The following is a 14,424-nucleotide window of genomic DNA, read 5'->3' on the forward strand; positions in this document are numbered from 1 at the left end:
AGTGTCCAAGGAATAGAAAAGCAACTGAAATCACTCAACAGCGGAAAGTCCACTGGACCTGACGGGATACCAATTCGATTCTACACAGAGTACGCGAAAGAACTTGCCCCCCTTCTAACAGCCGTGAACCGCAAGTCTCTAGAGGAACGGAAGGTTCCAAATGATTGGAAAAGAGCACAGGTAGTCCCAGTCTTCAAGAAGGGTCGTCGAGCAGATGCGCAAAACTATAGACCTATATATCTGACGTCGATCTGTTGTAGAATTTTAGAACATGTTTTTTGCTCGAGTATCATGTCGTTTCTGGAAATCCAGAATCTACTCTGTAGGAATCAACATGGATTCCGGAAACAGCGATCGTGTGAGACCCAACTCGCTTTATTTGTTCATGAGACCCAGAAAATATTAGATACAGGCTCCCTGGTAGATGCTATTTTCCTTGACTTCCGGAAGGCGTTCAGTACAGTTCCGCACTGTCGCCTGATAAACAAAGTAAGAGCCTACGGAATATCAGACCAGCTGTGTGGCTGGATTGAAGAGTTTTTAGCAAACAGAACACAGCATGTTGTTATCAATGGATAGACGTCTACAGACGTTAAAGTAACTTCTGGCGTGCCACAGGGGAGTGTTATGGGACCATTGCTTTTCACAATATATATAAATGACCTAGTAGATAGTGTCGGAAGTTCCATGCGGATTTTCGCGGATGATGCTGTAGTATACAGAGAAGTTGCAGCATTAGAAAATTGTAGGGAAATGCAGGAAGATCTGCAGCGGATAGGCACTTGCTGCAGGGAGTGGCAACTGACCCTTAACATAGACAAACGTAATGTATTGCGAATACATAGAAAGAAGGATCCTTTATTGTATGATTATATGATAGCGGAACAAACACTGGTAGCAGTTACTTCTGTAAAATATCTGGGAGTATGCGTGCGGAACGATTTGAAGTGGAATGATCATATAAAACTAATTGTTGGTAAGGGGGGTACCAGGTTGAGATTCATTGGGAGAGTCCTTAGAAAATGTAGTCCATCAACAAAGGAAGTGGCTTACAAAACACTCGTTCGACATATACTTGAGTGTTGCTCATCAGTGTGGGATCCATTCCAGGTCGGGTTGACGGAGGAGATAGAGAAGATCCAAAGAAGAGCGGCGCGTTTCGTCACAGGGTTATTTGGTAACCGTGATAGCGTTACGGAGATGTTTAACAAACTCAAGTGGCAGACTCTGCAAGAGAGGCGCTCTGCATCGCGGTGTAGCTTGCTGTCCAGGTTTCGAGAGGGTGCGTTTCTGGATGAGGTATCGAATATATTGCTTCCCCCTACTTATACCTCCCGAGGAGATCACGAATGTAAAATTAGAGAGATTAGAGCGCGCACGGAGGCTTTCAGACAGTCGTTCTTCCCGCGAACCATACGCGACTGGAACAGGAAAGGGAGGTAATGACAGTGGCACGTAAAGTGACCTCCGCCACACACCGTTGGGTGGCTTGCGGAGTATAAATGTAGATGTAGATGTAGACTACGGCTCAATATGTTGAAAACATATTACCTTTTCCACTGATTTAAATGACTCTGTAACCATCAGAATGAATGGTGTTGACCTCCCAACAGCAAGGACTTTTAAGTACCTGGGCTCGACAGTTGCTGCCGATGGAAATCTCAGTGCAGAAATCTCCAACCGTCTTAGCAGTGCGTGGCTCAAATGGCGTTCCGTTACTGGAGTACTATCTGATAAGAAAATTCCAAGCAGGCTCAAATCAAAAGTATACCGATCGGTAATCCGTCCAGTTGCACGGTATGGGGCTGAATGCTGGCCTTCAACAAAGGAAGCAGAGCAAAGACTTGCTGTTATGGAGACGAAAAAGCTTAGATGAACATCGGGATTAACATTGCATGACCACGTCACAAATAATGGAGTTCGCAGGCTATACGGTGTTGCACCAATAGTAGAGAAAATGAGAGAAAGCCGCCTACGTTCGTATGGGCATGTCCTTAGAGCAGACGAGACAAGAGTGGCAAAGACTGATTTTAAACCTAAATGTAAATGGGAAACGGCCAGCAGGGCGACCGAGGAAGCGATGGCTTGACACCCTGCGTGAAGAAAAAATGGTACAAATGGCTCTGAGCACTATGGGACTCAACATCTTAGGTCATAAGTCCCCTAGAACTTAGAACTACTTAAGGGGCTCCGGAACGCCCTATACTTGCAATGTTAAAATAACGCTTATAAATTACATCTTTCCTCACAAAGTATTTGAGGTAGGAAGTTGAACTTTTTACAGATTATTTATTGGAATATGGGCTATAACTTAACACAGGGATTTTACAAAATTTTAGTTCAGTTATTAAAGACGATTTTTTTCAATTGTAATGAAAATTCACAACTTTTTTTGCAATTTTTTATTTATATATTCAAAAATATACAGTTTTTTTGGAAAAAGGCTGTGTTAAATTATGCAGAAGGTACTGTGTAACATTTACTGAAAGTTTGAAACAAATATGTTTGGAAGATCCTTAGAAAACATGTAATTAGTATGAGAAAATAAAAGTTTTGGGAATCGAGCGACAAAGATTGGATTAACTTTTTAGTGCATTCCAGGTGCATAGGATGGATTATCCTCATCCTCTGCAAACTCCTCCTCCAGCTTCCTCTTGTTCCTCCTCCTGTTTACTCTTGCTTGTATTTCTAGACTCTTTACAGCCCTGTCTGCAGCCCGAAGGCGTTCCTTGTCTAAAGCAAGCATCGCTCGTACCATGTCAGAACCTATCTTCATTCCCATATTTCTAAATACCTTGCACCTTACAATGTTGCCATCATTGAAAGTCGCAACAGCATCATACACACCAAAGTGAAGTGTTTCTATTCCAACAAATACAGTCTTGGGGATTCTCGACCATATAACACTATTTACACTTTCATTGGGGTTTTGAGTTTTTCCGTGAATACACTTTTTCAACAGTTCAGGTGCTGCTAAATCTCTGAAAATAGGTTAGCCACAACACATACTTTATCTCACATCACTAAAATGTACCTGATGAACACGGACGTTAATAATAACACCATTTGACAGCAGTTTAACAGCGCCACAGTGGGTCACGCCCATGTAGAACACATTTCAAAAAAAAAAAGAATTTAAAAATAGTTGTAGTCTTCGGAATTGAATAAATTATATATCTATTAAAAGGTAATAGTCTGCAGATTCAGAAAACGCGCCGGTCGCGGTGGTCTAGCGGTTCAGGCGCTCAGTCCGGAACCGCGTGACTACTACGGTCGCAGGTTCGAATCCTGCCTCGGGCATGGATGTGTGTGATGTCCTTAGGTTAGTTAGGTTTAAGTAGTTCTAAGTTCTAGGGGACTGATGACCACAGATGTTAAGTCCCATAGTGCTCAGAGCCATTTGAACCATTTTTTTCCAGAAAACGCAAAAAAGTAAAAATTCAACTTTTCATGATTTTGAGCCTTTCCGGAGCCCCTTAAACCCAACTAACCTAAGGACATCACACACACCCATGCCCGAGGCAGGATTCGAACCTGCGACCGTAGCAGTCCCGCGGTTCCGGACTGCAGCGCCTAGAACCGCTCGGCTACCTCGGTCGGCCCTGCGTGAAGACCTCAAAATCTCAGGCCACCACCATGATCAGGCACAAAGTCACAAGAAGTGGCGACAGCGAGCCGAAACAGCGGGCCCCGCCAGCACACGGGACAAACGCTAAGGAAGAAGAAGAAGAAGAAGAAGAGGAAGAAGAATACGGTTACATCCCTAGAGTCGAGTCAAGGAAATCCGTGACAGCTAGCTGGCAGCGCTTTTGACAGCTTTCAAATGCGAAGCACAGACGGCTGTAGGCGAAAATAGTAGCCGCCTACACAGCTATGAAGAGATGCTGCCATAGAGCCGTTTATGAAATAGCGTTGTAGACGCACCAAGCGGCTGAGCCAACCGTACGAAAACTGTACGGCATTTTTGTACGTCTGTTTCATAATGTGTTTGTCACGAATTCATGGAAATGAATTCTCTTCGGTATTACATTACAGGCACAGATAATTTTTTGTTTTAGTTGCTAACAGAAAATTGTCAAAATGAATACCCATGGAAAGCATGGTTTGCCACTAGTTTTCAATGAAGTAATACAAAAATAGGTTTGGTTCAAAATGGTTCAAATGGCTCTGAGCACTATGCGACTTAACTTCTGAGGTCATCAGTCGCCTAGAACTTAGAACTAATTAAACCTAACTAACCTAAGGACATCACACACATCCATGCCCGAGGCAGGATTCGAACCTGCGATCGTAGCGGCCGCTCGGCTCCAGACCGTAGCGCCTAGAACCGCTCGGCCACTCCGGCCGGCAAAATAGGTTTCGTTTTGTGCTGTTGTTCCAAATCAAGAATTCATTCTTTTTTTCCATATACGAGAGCAATGATGTGGTGATGACTTGGCAACAAACTGCGAGCCTGCTCGGTGGAGAAGCTGCTCACCTGCGTCGCGGTGAGCTTGGGCGGCCTCTGCGCTGGCCAGCCCGTCCCAGTACTGGCGCCACTGGCGGATGCGGCTGGCGCGCGTCATGCCGCTGGCGCCAGCGACGCAGCTGGACGCTCCGGCCCCGCCCTGGCCTGCAATCCCAAAAAAGCACGACAGCTGTGGTGGGCGCGTGTTGCAGAGCGGGCCAATGGCGAGGCGCTCTGTGGAAGGGCTCACAATGTGCATGACGTCATGTGTAAGGGAGAGCTGGGTGGATGTGAGCGGTGGGTACTCATGTACACTCAATATCTGAATCCTCCAATGGACATGAGGAATTCAGACTACCAGTGTCCTCTTGCGTTTGCTGTAACTAACAAACAATAAGGAGAATAAATGGTTCAAATGGCTCTGAGCACTATGGGACTTAACTGCTGTGGCCATCAGTCCCCTAGAACTTAGAACTAATAAAACCTAACTAATCTAAGGACATCACACACAGCCATGCCTGAGGCAGGATTCGAACCTGTGACCGTAGCAGCAGCGCGGTTCCGGACTGAAGCGCCTAGAACTGCTCGGCCACAGCAGTCGACTGTTGTCCTTAGCGTAAGTTAGTTAGATTAAGTAGTGTGTAAGCCTAGGAACCGACGACCTCCATAGGAACTAACCACAAATTTCCAAAAGTTTCCTGACCAAAAAAACACTATACAGGAGTTCGGTTAGGAAGTCATTCCGCATCCGCGCCCCTAGATTTTCAGTTTTCTGTTCTGTATCGGACAACCTTCAACAACTTTCTTTCAGGATTAAAATGCACTCTGAACATGGCTCAATGAGTTCTTTACCTCAAAACCACGTCATTTTTACAGTCGTGGAATCCAAAAGTTACCCATCTTTGGGAGACTTGTGTAAATAATGAAGGAGAATATGTAATCGATGACCAAAGTCTTTGTTATGTGCATCTGTTGTGCTTATCAAACTTATGGAGAAACACTATGAACTTATGCACCAACCCAGTACATGTTGTATGTACTCCAATCTTTGTTTTCCCCTGTAGTTTTTATTCTCTACGGCTCGCTCTAATGCCATGGAAATTATTCCCTGATGGTTCAAACGGCTATGAGCACTATGTGACTTAACTTCTGAGGTCATCAGTCGCCTAGAACTTAGAACTAATTAAACCTAACTAACCAAAGGACATCACACACATCCATGCCCGAGGCAGGATTCGAACCTGCGACCGCAGCGGTAGCTCGGCTCCAGACTGTAGCGCCTAGAACCGCACGGCCACTCCGACCGGCTATTCCCTGATGTCTTAACGCATGTGCTGCCATCTTCTCCCTTCTTCTTGTCATTCTTTTACACGTCTTCCTCTCCTTGTCAATTCTGTAGAGAGCATCCTTATTGATTACTTTATCAACGCACCTAATTTTCAAAATCCTTGTACGGTACCACATCTCAAACGCTTCGATTCTCTTCCTTTTTTCCCACAGTCCGTGGTTCACTGCCGCACAATGCCATGCTCCAAACATACATTCTCAGACATTTCATTCGTAAATTAAGCCCAAATTTCGTTACTAGTAGACTTGTGTAAGCCAGGAGCGCCATCTTTGCCTGTGTCCTAGTCTGCTTTTTTAAAGCTTCCTTGCTTCGTCCATAACTTGTTATTTTTCTTCTAGGATAGCAGAACACCCTAATGTCTACTTCGTGGCCACTAGTTGTGACGCTGAGTTTATCGGTAATGGTGTGCTGATTACATTGCCCTTTCCTGTCAACACGTTCTGTAATGCTGATTTTCAGGAATCGTATCACTGATATCCTTTTACTCTGATTTAATCCCACTTTTAAACCTTTTTTCTGTTTCCGTCGTTGTTTGTCTGATGTATAGACTAATCACGTTTGGCTAAATACTACATTCCTGACTTACACCCTTTTTAATCGGGGCACTTCGTTCTTGATCTACTATTCGTATTGTCCCCTCTTGGTTCTTGTGAATATCGTATATTACCTGTCTTGCCTTATAATTTGTTGCTATTTTTCTCAGAATTTTGAAACATCTTGCAATATTTTACGCGGCCGAACACTTTTTCTAGGCCGATGGATGCTATGAGGGTGTCTTTATTTTTCTTAATTCTTGCTTCCGTTACCAATCGGAACGCCAGAACTGGTTACCTGGTGCCTATAACTTTCCAAAACCTAAAAATGGCCTAGCGGTTGAGTAATTATTTCAATAAAAATCAATTTTTAATATGACACTTCTTTATTGGGCTAAAAGCATAAAATAATTTCTCCTACCCCATACAGCTTCCTAACACCACACAGATAGTCCTGAAAATTTGTGACTGTGAATTGTTAATAGCTGTGGAAACACTTGTAACATTTATAAAGAAAAGCGGAGGAGCGCCGGCCGGGGTCACCGAGCGGTTCTAGTCTGGAACCGCGTGACCGCTACGGTCGCTGATTTGAATCCTGCCTCGGGAATGGATGTGTGTGATGTCCTTAGGTTAATTAGGTTTAAGTAGTTCTAATTTCTAGGGGACTGATGACCTCAGAAGTTAAGTTCCATAGTGCTCAGAGCCATTTAAATCAAAAGCGGAGGAGCATCGAGTATGTAGTAGTAAGGAGGTTAATTATTCGTGCATCACTTATATATTGCATGCCACCCACGCTTTTTGTTATAAATCTTACAAGTATTTTGATAGCTAGTACAAATTCACATGCAAAAGTTTCGCAGCTATATATATTGGTTTAGGAAACAGTATGGGACTAGGAAAAATTATTTGATATTTTTAGGTAAAAAAATTGGTATATTAAAAATTAATTTTTATTCACATTGTTAATTTCTCCCTTTTAGTGTTGGATGTGTGAAAGTTTTCAATCGATTCCAAACACTCTCATGAAATGATAACAGAGGCGGTTGGTAAAATTCAGGTTTACTCTCTTCATGTGAATCAAACGCTACATTACTTCCTCCCACGTGTATCTTGCAAAAATTCCATGAAGGTAAGAATTCGAGATCACATGGAGGATTACGACCAATCGTTCTTGCCCCAAACCATTCCTGACGGGAACAGGAAAACATGGGGATTGGCAGTGCTAGACACAGTACCCTCCGCCACACACCAGACAAGGAGACGGGTTAGTACTGTATTGCCATAAAGTTCTGAGCTATGGTGAAAGTGTCGAACAAAGTACCCTCCGCCAGACACCTGAGAAGAAAGAGGGTTAATGTTCATCTTTGTGATTTGCAGCTCCCTGTATTGGCCCTGTTTGTAGTTAAAAATTTTTTGGATGTGAGGTCCGCCAGTTATGCAAAACACCGTTTTTCTCAGTACCCAAACACATTTCGGCACCACTGTGCCATCATCAGTGGGTTTCCGTTTTTATTTATTCTTTACACCAAATGTAATCCGCCAGTTATGCAAAACACCATTTTTCTCAGTACTGAAACATGTTTTGGCACCACTGTCCCATCATCAGTGGGTTTTCGTTTTTATTTATTCTTTACACGAAATGTAAAGAATAAATAAAAACTAAAACCCACTGATGATGGCACAGAGGTGCCGAAACATGTTTGGGTACTGAGAAAAACGGTGTTTTGCATAACTGGTGGACCTCACATCCAAAAGAAAGGATTAATATTGCTTCTCCAACCAGTTCTATGATGACAGTTCATTGTGAATATGGTTAAAAACAATTGAAAATTTGTGCAAAAGACTCACAGATGACCTAGTAACAGAAAAAAAGTCTTGAAAAGTGGGAGCCAGAGAGGAAATCGTTGTGGCGAGTCGTATCAGACCATTCAGAAGACTGGTGACCATAAAACAAAAGAAACGATGTCAAACTCCTCACCTGAAATGCCTGCTGAAGAGGCTGATCCAGCCGAGGCCTCAAAGCTCTTCCTCCACCTGCTGACGATGCCTGGGATGCGAATAGACGGGGACTTCCTCTTCCTCCGGACTCCGCCGTCCCGGTCCCTCTTCTTCTGGAAGCTGCAGCGCACGTCCCACAGTTGCTTCCAATGGGACACCCTCTTCTGTGCCGCCGATGGAGGTACCCTGCTGGGTACCGGGACAGCAGCGAGGCAGCTAGCTACACTGCTGTGGTCAGCTGGCGGTTCCGTACCAGCTAACTCTGCTGGGTGCTGACCTCCTCCAGTGATAACTCCATCTGTTGATCCTGGCGTTTCCTTGACTTCAGATATTGGCACCAGTTCTTCATTCGTATGCATCATTTTTATTGCAGGTTCAGATTCAGTGGCATTTTCCGCACTCTCATCCACATCCTTGTCATCTGGAATGCTGACCTTGTTATCCTGTGGTGCTCGAACATCTGCTTCCCCATTGGGGTCCAAAATATCTGGTGTCGGAGTGGCACCAATGACACAAATGGTGACGTTGCTAGTTCTAATCATGGGGGTAGTATCTTCATCTTTCACAGGTACATCACCTGGAATGGATGCATCTGATGGATCAGCCTTAACAGCTTCTTTGCCCTCTGTATGTACACAACTCTGGCTTCCTCCATCGTCAGTGTCTGGATACTGAGTGCTATCAGTTACTAGCAGATTATTTTGTATTACAATATCTTGTACAGGAATTACACTTTCATGAATATGATTCCCAGAAGTAGCAGTGTGTACTGCCTCAGTTTGATCATTGAAAACGTTTGCAGGAGTTTCATTGCCTATACCTTTGGAACTGGCCAGCTTGACATCCAGATTGGAGTTCCCATCGCCAGAAGTCGTTACACTGAATTTCTCATTAGAACGAGACGTCCCATCTGCACACTCTGACAGAATGCTCGATGACACATCGCCGTCAGTGTCCAGCAGTGCTTGGCTGTTAGAAGGGCTCCCGTCACTACTAGCACCACTCTTGTCCTCTCTGGACCTCATTCCATGTTTCCTGCAGGATGTCTTTATCCGTGACTCAGGTCGAGGCTTTCCAGATGCGTCACTCGCAGCCACAGCCTTCGTCACGTCTAAATCAGTGTCATCGTAGTAAATAAGCCTCCTTCTACGTGGTCGAGTTTTGACTTGGGTCTCACCGGACACCTCTGAATCGCTGAAGACCTGTCGGTCTATCTGTGGTGGGAATGCTGTATACAGATTGTCTATGAGGTCCGCGTCCTCTATGACTATTATAGGAACGCTTAATTCTCTTTCGAGATGACTTCTCGCTGACTCTACAGCAGAGTTGCCAACACTGGGAATACGTTTTTCTGGGGGACTCGTGGCACACGGGTCACCTTCACCAGTATCTCGACACCCCTGCGGCGACATATCACGAGAATCGTCACTGGGAGTAGCTGACCTCTCATTGTCAGCTAGAGACGCATTGTCAGAACTCTTGTTATCTGAATCGTCAAACGAGTCTGGGCTTTTGTTTGAGGATGAGAAAGTGGACTTCGATGCATGGGTGATGGATGGACTCGCTTTCTTCTCCTCTTTCAAGCCTTCATCTTTCACAGCAGATGATCCTCCTGTGGCAGGAACCACTGTCTTATTCCCATCATGTCCTCCATCTTCTCCCTCCTCAGCAATTGGTCCCATCGGAGGTGGTCCCGGTGACAGCACCCTGGGGTAGTACCTGACAGGCGTACTCTCGCCCTCTCTCCACTCTGACTCGTCATCGCTGTCGTCCTGATAGCCCCAGATTTCCCTCTCAGCTGGCCCCATGAAGCCACTTTCTCCAGTGTGTCCCTTGTCGTCGCTGGTGAACTTCTGAAAGGGTTTGCACCTCCCTGGCAGGTCAGATTTGACCCCACTATGTGGTGGAGACGATTTGTTTTTTGGAACACCACTGATGCTGCTTACGTCAGGGCTGCGGTGCAGTGAATTGTGCAAGTCGTCTGTGCTCATATACCCAGAGTCACCAGTATCGCCAGCTCTCTGTTCCTCGCCTGAGTTGTACTGCCCTTCGGGTGTCGACTGGTAGTCATTTGCGTCCTCCGATGAAGCTCTTCCTGCAGCACTTCCAGTGTTATCGTACTGACCCAATGCGCTGTCGGAGTTCTCCTGGGCTGCCCGTTCGTTTTGGAGACGTGCCCGCTCCAGCCCATCCTCAAACTGGCGCAGAGCTTCCTCTAGGCTGGGGGCTGAAATAACCGAGTCAAAGTCAACCAATGAGTCGTCAAACGCGTTGACAGGACTGCAGACGCCACTCCTACCTGATGGTGGACCCAGAGGGACATCTGACGGCCACAGGTGGAACTCTGCATCATCCTCATCTGCAAGAAGCAATGATTTAGGCGTAGGCTGGGAATCGATCGAATCAGGTAACTGTGCATTATCACCAGAAACTGCACCTTCCCTGTCTTTCTCCTTTCGAGCTATCTCATTAGCTTTCTCAGATTTTTTCACATTTTCTTTGGGCTCTTCCACCACCAGTTTATCTTCCTTGCCTGTCATCCACTCTTCATCATTTCTCTCTTTGTCTTCTTCCAGTACCTCTCTGAGTTCATTCTCTTCTTCAGACTTATTCTTCTCAATTTCCACTTCTTCCATCTCTTTAATCACAAGCTTATTTTCTTCACTTGTCACCCTCACCTTCCCCTTCTCCTCTTTCTCACTTTTCACTCTCTTTACCTCTCTAATCTCAGTCTCATCTTTAGAATTATTATTCTCATTTTCTGCCTGCTCCATCTCTTTTGTCACTAACTTATCTTCCTTACATGTCACTCTTTCTTTCCCTTTACATTCATTCTCTTCTACTATTTTTTCCTCTTTTATCTCATTCTCTCCTTTAGAATTTTTCTTCCCATTTTCTGGTTCTTCTATCTTTTTTGTCACCATTTTCTTATATTCCTCACCATCCTTCTTGTCATTCTCAGTCACTATTTTCCCTTTCTCCACTAGATCTTTTTCTGTGGTCTCATATACTCCCTCAGGATTATTGCTTCTATTTTCTGACTCTTGTATATCCGATTGCTCTGTCTCCTTACTTTCCTCAGCCTTTTCTACTACCTCCATTTCTATATTTCCCATCTGTTTCTCATTGACAATTACTTTTTGCTCTTCCATATTTACATTCTCTATTCCTGTTTCAGCCGTTACATCGGCTCTGGTCTCCTCTCCCACTACCTCTTTTTCATCTATTTCCTTCTGAGCCAATTTCTTTTCTGTTGTCTGTTTCTCGCCCTCCTGTTGATCATTTACTTCTTCACTGGCCAATTCATTCACGCCTATACCTTTCTGAGACGAGTATTGAGTGGAAACCTGAACTTGCTTACTTTCGGTTTCTTCTTTCTCTTCAGTTTGTAGAACTGGAGGTACTTTATGTGGATTACCATCTTCAGCGTTGCCCTGTTGCTCAAGAGCTGGTATAACGTTCTGTTTTAACATGCTATCATGCTGTTGATCCATATCAGTCGTTACTTCTGATTCCCCAGTGCGTATTTTATCTTCCTCTAACTTTGCCTCCTGAGAACCACGTGCCAATATCAGAGGCTGCTCTCTTTCTGCAGCAATTTCAGAGGAACCAGTATAGCTTCTAGTAAGTTCAACGCTTTGTTTAGTGGAACGTTCTTTGTCTTCGCCATTGTCAGGAATTCCGCCAACAACATCTGTTTTTATGTCATCAACATGCGGGGCCTCTGGTGCAACTGATTCAGAACATGTCATTTGTTTGTCATCTCGTCTTGACAGGAGCAGATCTTCGTTGGTTCCTGAATGTTCCACCACTTTTTCAGCTAGAAAGGAGTCGAACTGGCTATCGAAGAAGTTAGTGCCAGGCTGAATCAAGCTTCCTGCAGGTAATGTGAAGTTCAGGATGTCATCGGACGCACCTCCGCTAGCATTGTTCTCGTTTTCTTCACTTGCCAGAAAAGGAACGCTATTTTCAAAGGAGTCTTTGGGCCCGTAGTTTTGGCTCTGACATAAGGAATTATCTTGGCTCTCACTGGTATTAATGCCAAAATCGATTAACACTCCACACGTTTCGTTATTTTCATGGGAGGCATTGCTGTACTCCCCATTCTGTGTCTCAAGTTTGGAGGGTAGTACAACAGCATTGTTGTTGAAGGAAGAGCTGATAGGGTGTGCCACGAAAGGCTGGGCACCTCCACTGGACAATGTTTCAGCCTGTGTAATTCCTTCGCTGAGACTTTCTGTTGCAAGCTCATCCATCAATACATCAGACTTTGGGACCTGAGCAGTTTGAGTGTCATCTGATGTCGCTTCTTCGTACTGTTCTTCTGCGATAGTATCTCCAACATTTGTATCACTTGTCTGAATAATCTGATCAGATGGTGATTCAGGCCGCTCCATTTTACCGCTGTGTACTTCCACTTCGTCTACAGTCCTATTATTGGTTGTATTCGTAGCCTGGGAAGATGATAATTCGAGCACTGTCGTTTCGTCATCAATTGTTGCTTTAGAAACCGATTCAGTATATGTCGATTCTTCACTATGCCTTTCAACGTACATGACTTCTAGACGCACATCATCTGATCTTCCAGCTGCCTCTTGCTCACTTTCTTCTCCATCCTTCAGTTCGACCACGTAGTCTTTCGGAACTTCAGCTACTGGATATGCACACGTTGCAGTTCCTGGAGACATGTTTAAGTCCGCATCACGACCCACATTTTCTTCGTTCATGTTTCCAACAAGAGGCTGTTCTCCACCTGTTTCTCGAACAATATAAGTAGTTATTGACGAGGCTTCTGATTTTGTAGTTTCGCCCACAGAATCTGCAATAGCCATTTCTTTATCCGTTACCATTTCTCCAGAGCTCTCGATCTTCTCGTGACTATAGCACTCTGGCACCTCTTCTACAACGTTTGAGGCGGCCTCATTATCTCCGATTTCTCCACTGGAGGGCGATTCATCAGCAAGCACCAATGTTTCCTTACAGTATAGGTCTTTGTCTTCGGGTTCTGGTGACTTATTTTCTGCTCCAGCATACGCAAAGTTGGGACTGAAAACGTAGCCCTGACTACGAGCACAATTTTTCTCACTATTTAAATAACTTTCTTCTCTCGCCACCTCAGTAGATGGCTCAAATGGATCTGACACTGAAGCACTAAGTACTACATCTACTTTTTCTGCTGTACCCAGCAACCCAGATACTTCTACTTCATTATCTACTTCGCTTCCTTGAACATCTGCCTGCGTTCTAACAGTGTCATGAAACTTCAGTTCGCTTCCCATCCTCATATCATCCTTACAGGAGTCATTCCTGTGCTCACTCTGATCACTGGAAATAGACAGTTTATCCCCCAATGCTTCTAGCTCGCAGTTCTCAGATTTTTCTTCATGTCGTTCACTGCTGAATTTTTCGTCAGTCGTTTCACGAGCATCTTTAAAAGTTTGAACTGCAGTTAGTTTTCCGGGGCTGAATTCTCGTGGTGAGTTGTTGCCTGACTCAGTAGAAGAAGCGGTGGGAGCTGAAAGGTTGTTCTCATGACCACATTCGACGCTTAACGGAGATGATGGTTGTGGTTGCGATTCCCCATTCGGCTTAGTGACAGGGGCCAGTACAGTATTTTGCTTATGATGTTCACCATTTTGGTCCTCTACAGCTGTCGTCATGAATGCATCCAAACATTGTCGTCCAATCTCCGTCTCTTCATTACTGCTTGTCTCATGTGCAGTATTATTTTCTTCCATATCATCCTTAGTTTCTGTGCTTCTCAGGTGTGCTTCTTGCAAACGGGATAAACCAGATGCATTGTCATCATTAGAAAATTCGTTTAGTGCTGTCGGTTCCATGTCAGCCTGCGATGGACCACACTCAGATGAGGAGGTGACGGTTTGAGACAGCGACTCGTTGATGGGTGCAGTTCGCGACCCCCTGCTTTCGTTCAACTGCTCTATAGATTCTGCCTCGTCTTCAGTATGGAGGCTTTCGTAGAGTTCCTCAAACAGCTCATCAGCGCTCGTCTGTACAACCGTGTCCGCCAGAACAGACGACTGGTAAATCAGATCGATGTCGTCGTCCGTCAGATCTTCTACATGTGGCTCCTCATC

The 14,424-nt window shown here is 44.7% G+C and overlaps 1 protein-coding gene across 1 annotated transcript in view; it reads right to left on the minus strand.

The window, feature by feature from the left end:
- The window catches only part of LOC126109442 (uncharacterized), a 99,805-nt gene extending 88,327 nt beyond the window's left edge, over window positions 1-11,478 (minus strand). The window contains exons 1-2 of the mRNA XM_049914473.1: window positions 8,307-11,478; window positions 4,478-4,612 (exon numbers count right to left, since the gene is read on the minus strand). Of these exons, the coding sequence (XP_049770430.1) occupies window positions 4,478-4,612; window positions 8,307-11,478 (3,307 nt within the window). The remainder of the gene's footprint in view (window positions 1-4,477; window positions 4,613-8,306) is intronic.
- Window positions 11,479-14,424: the final 2,946 nt, after the last annotated feature.

This window comes from Schistocerca cancellata, chromosome 12 (assembly GCF_023864275.1).
Source record: "Schistocerca cancellata isolate TAMUIC-IGC-003103 chromosome 12, iqSchCanc2.1, whole genome shotgun sequence".
NCBI lineage: Eukaryota > Metazoa > Arthropoda > Insecta > Orthoptera > Acrididae > Schistocerca > Schistocerca cancellata.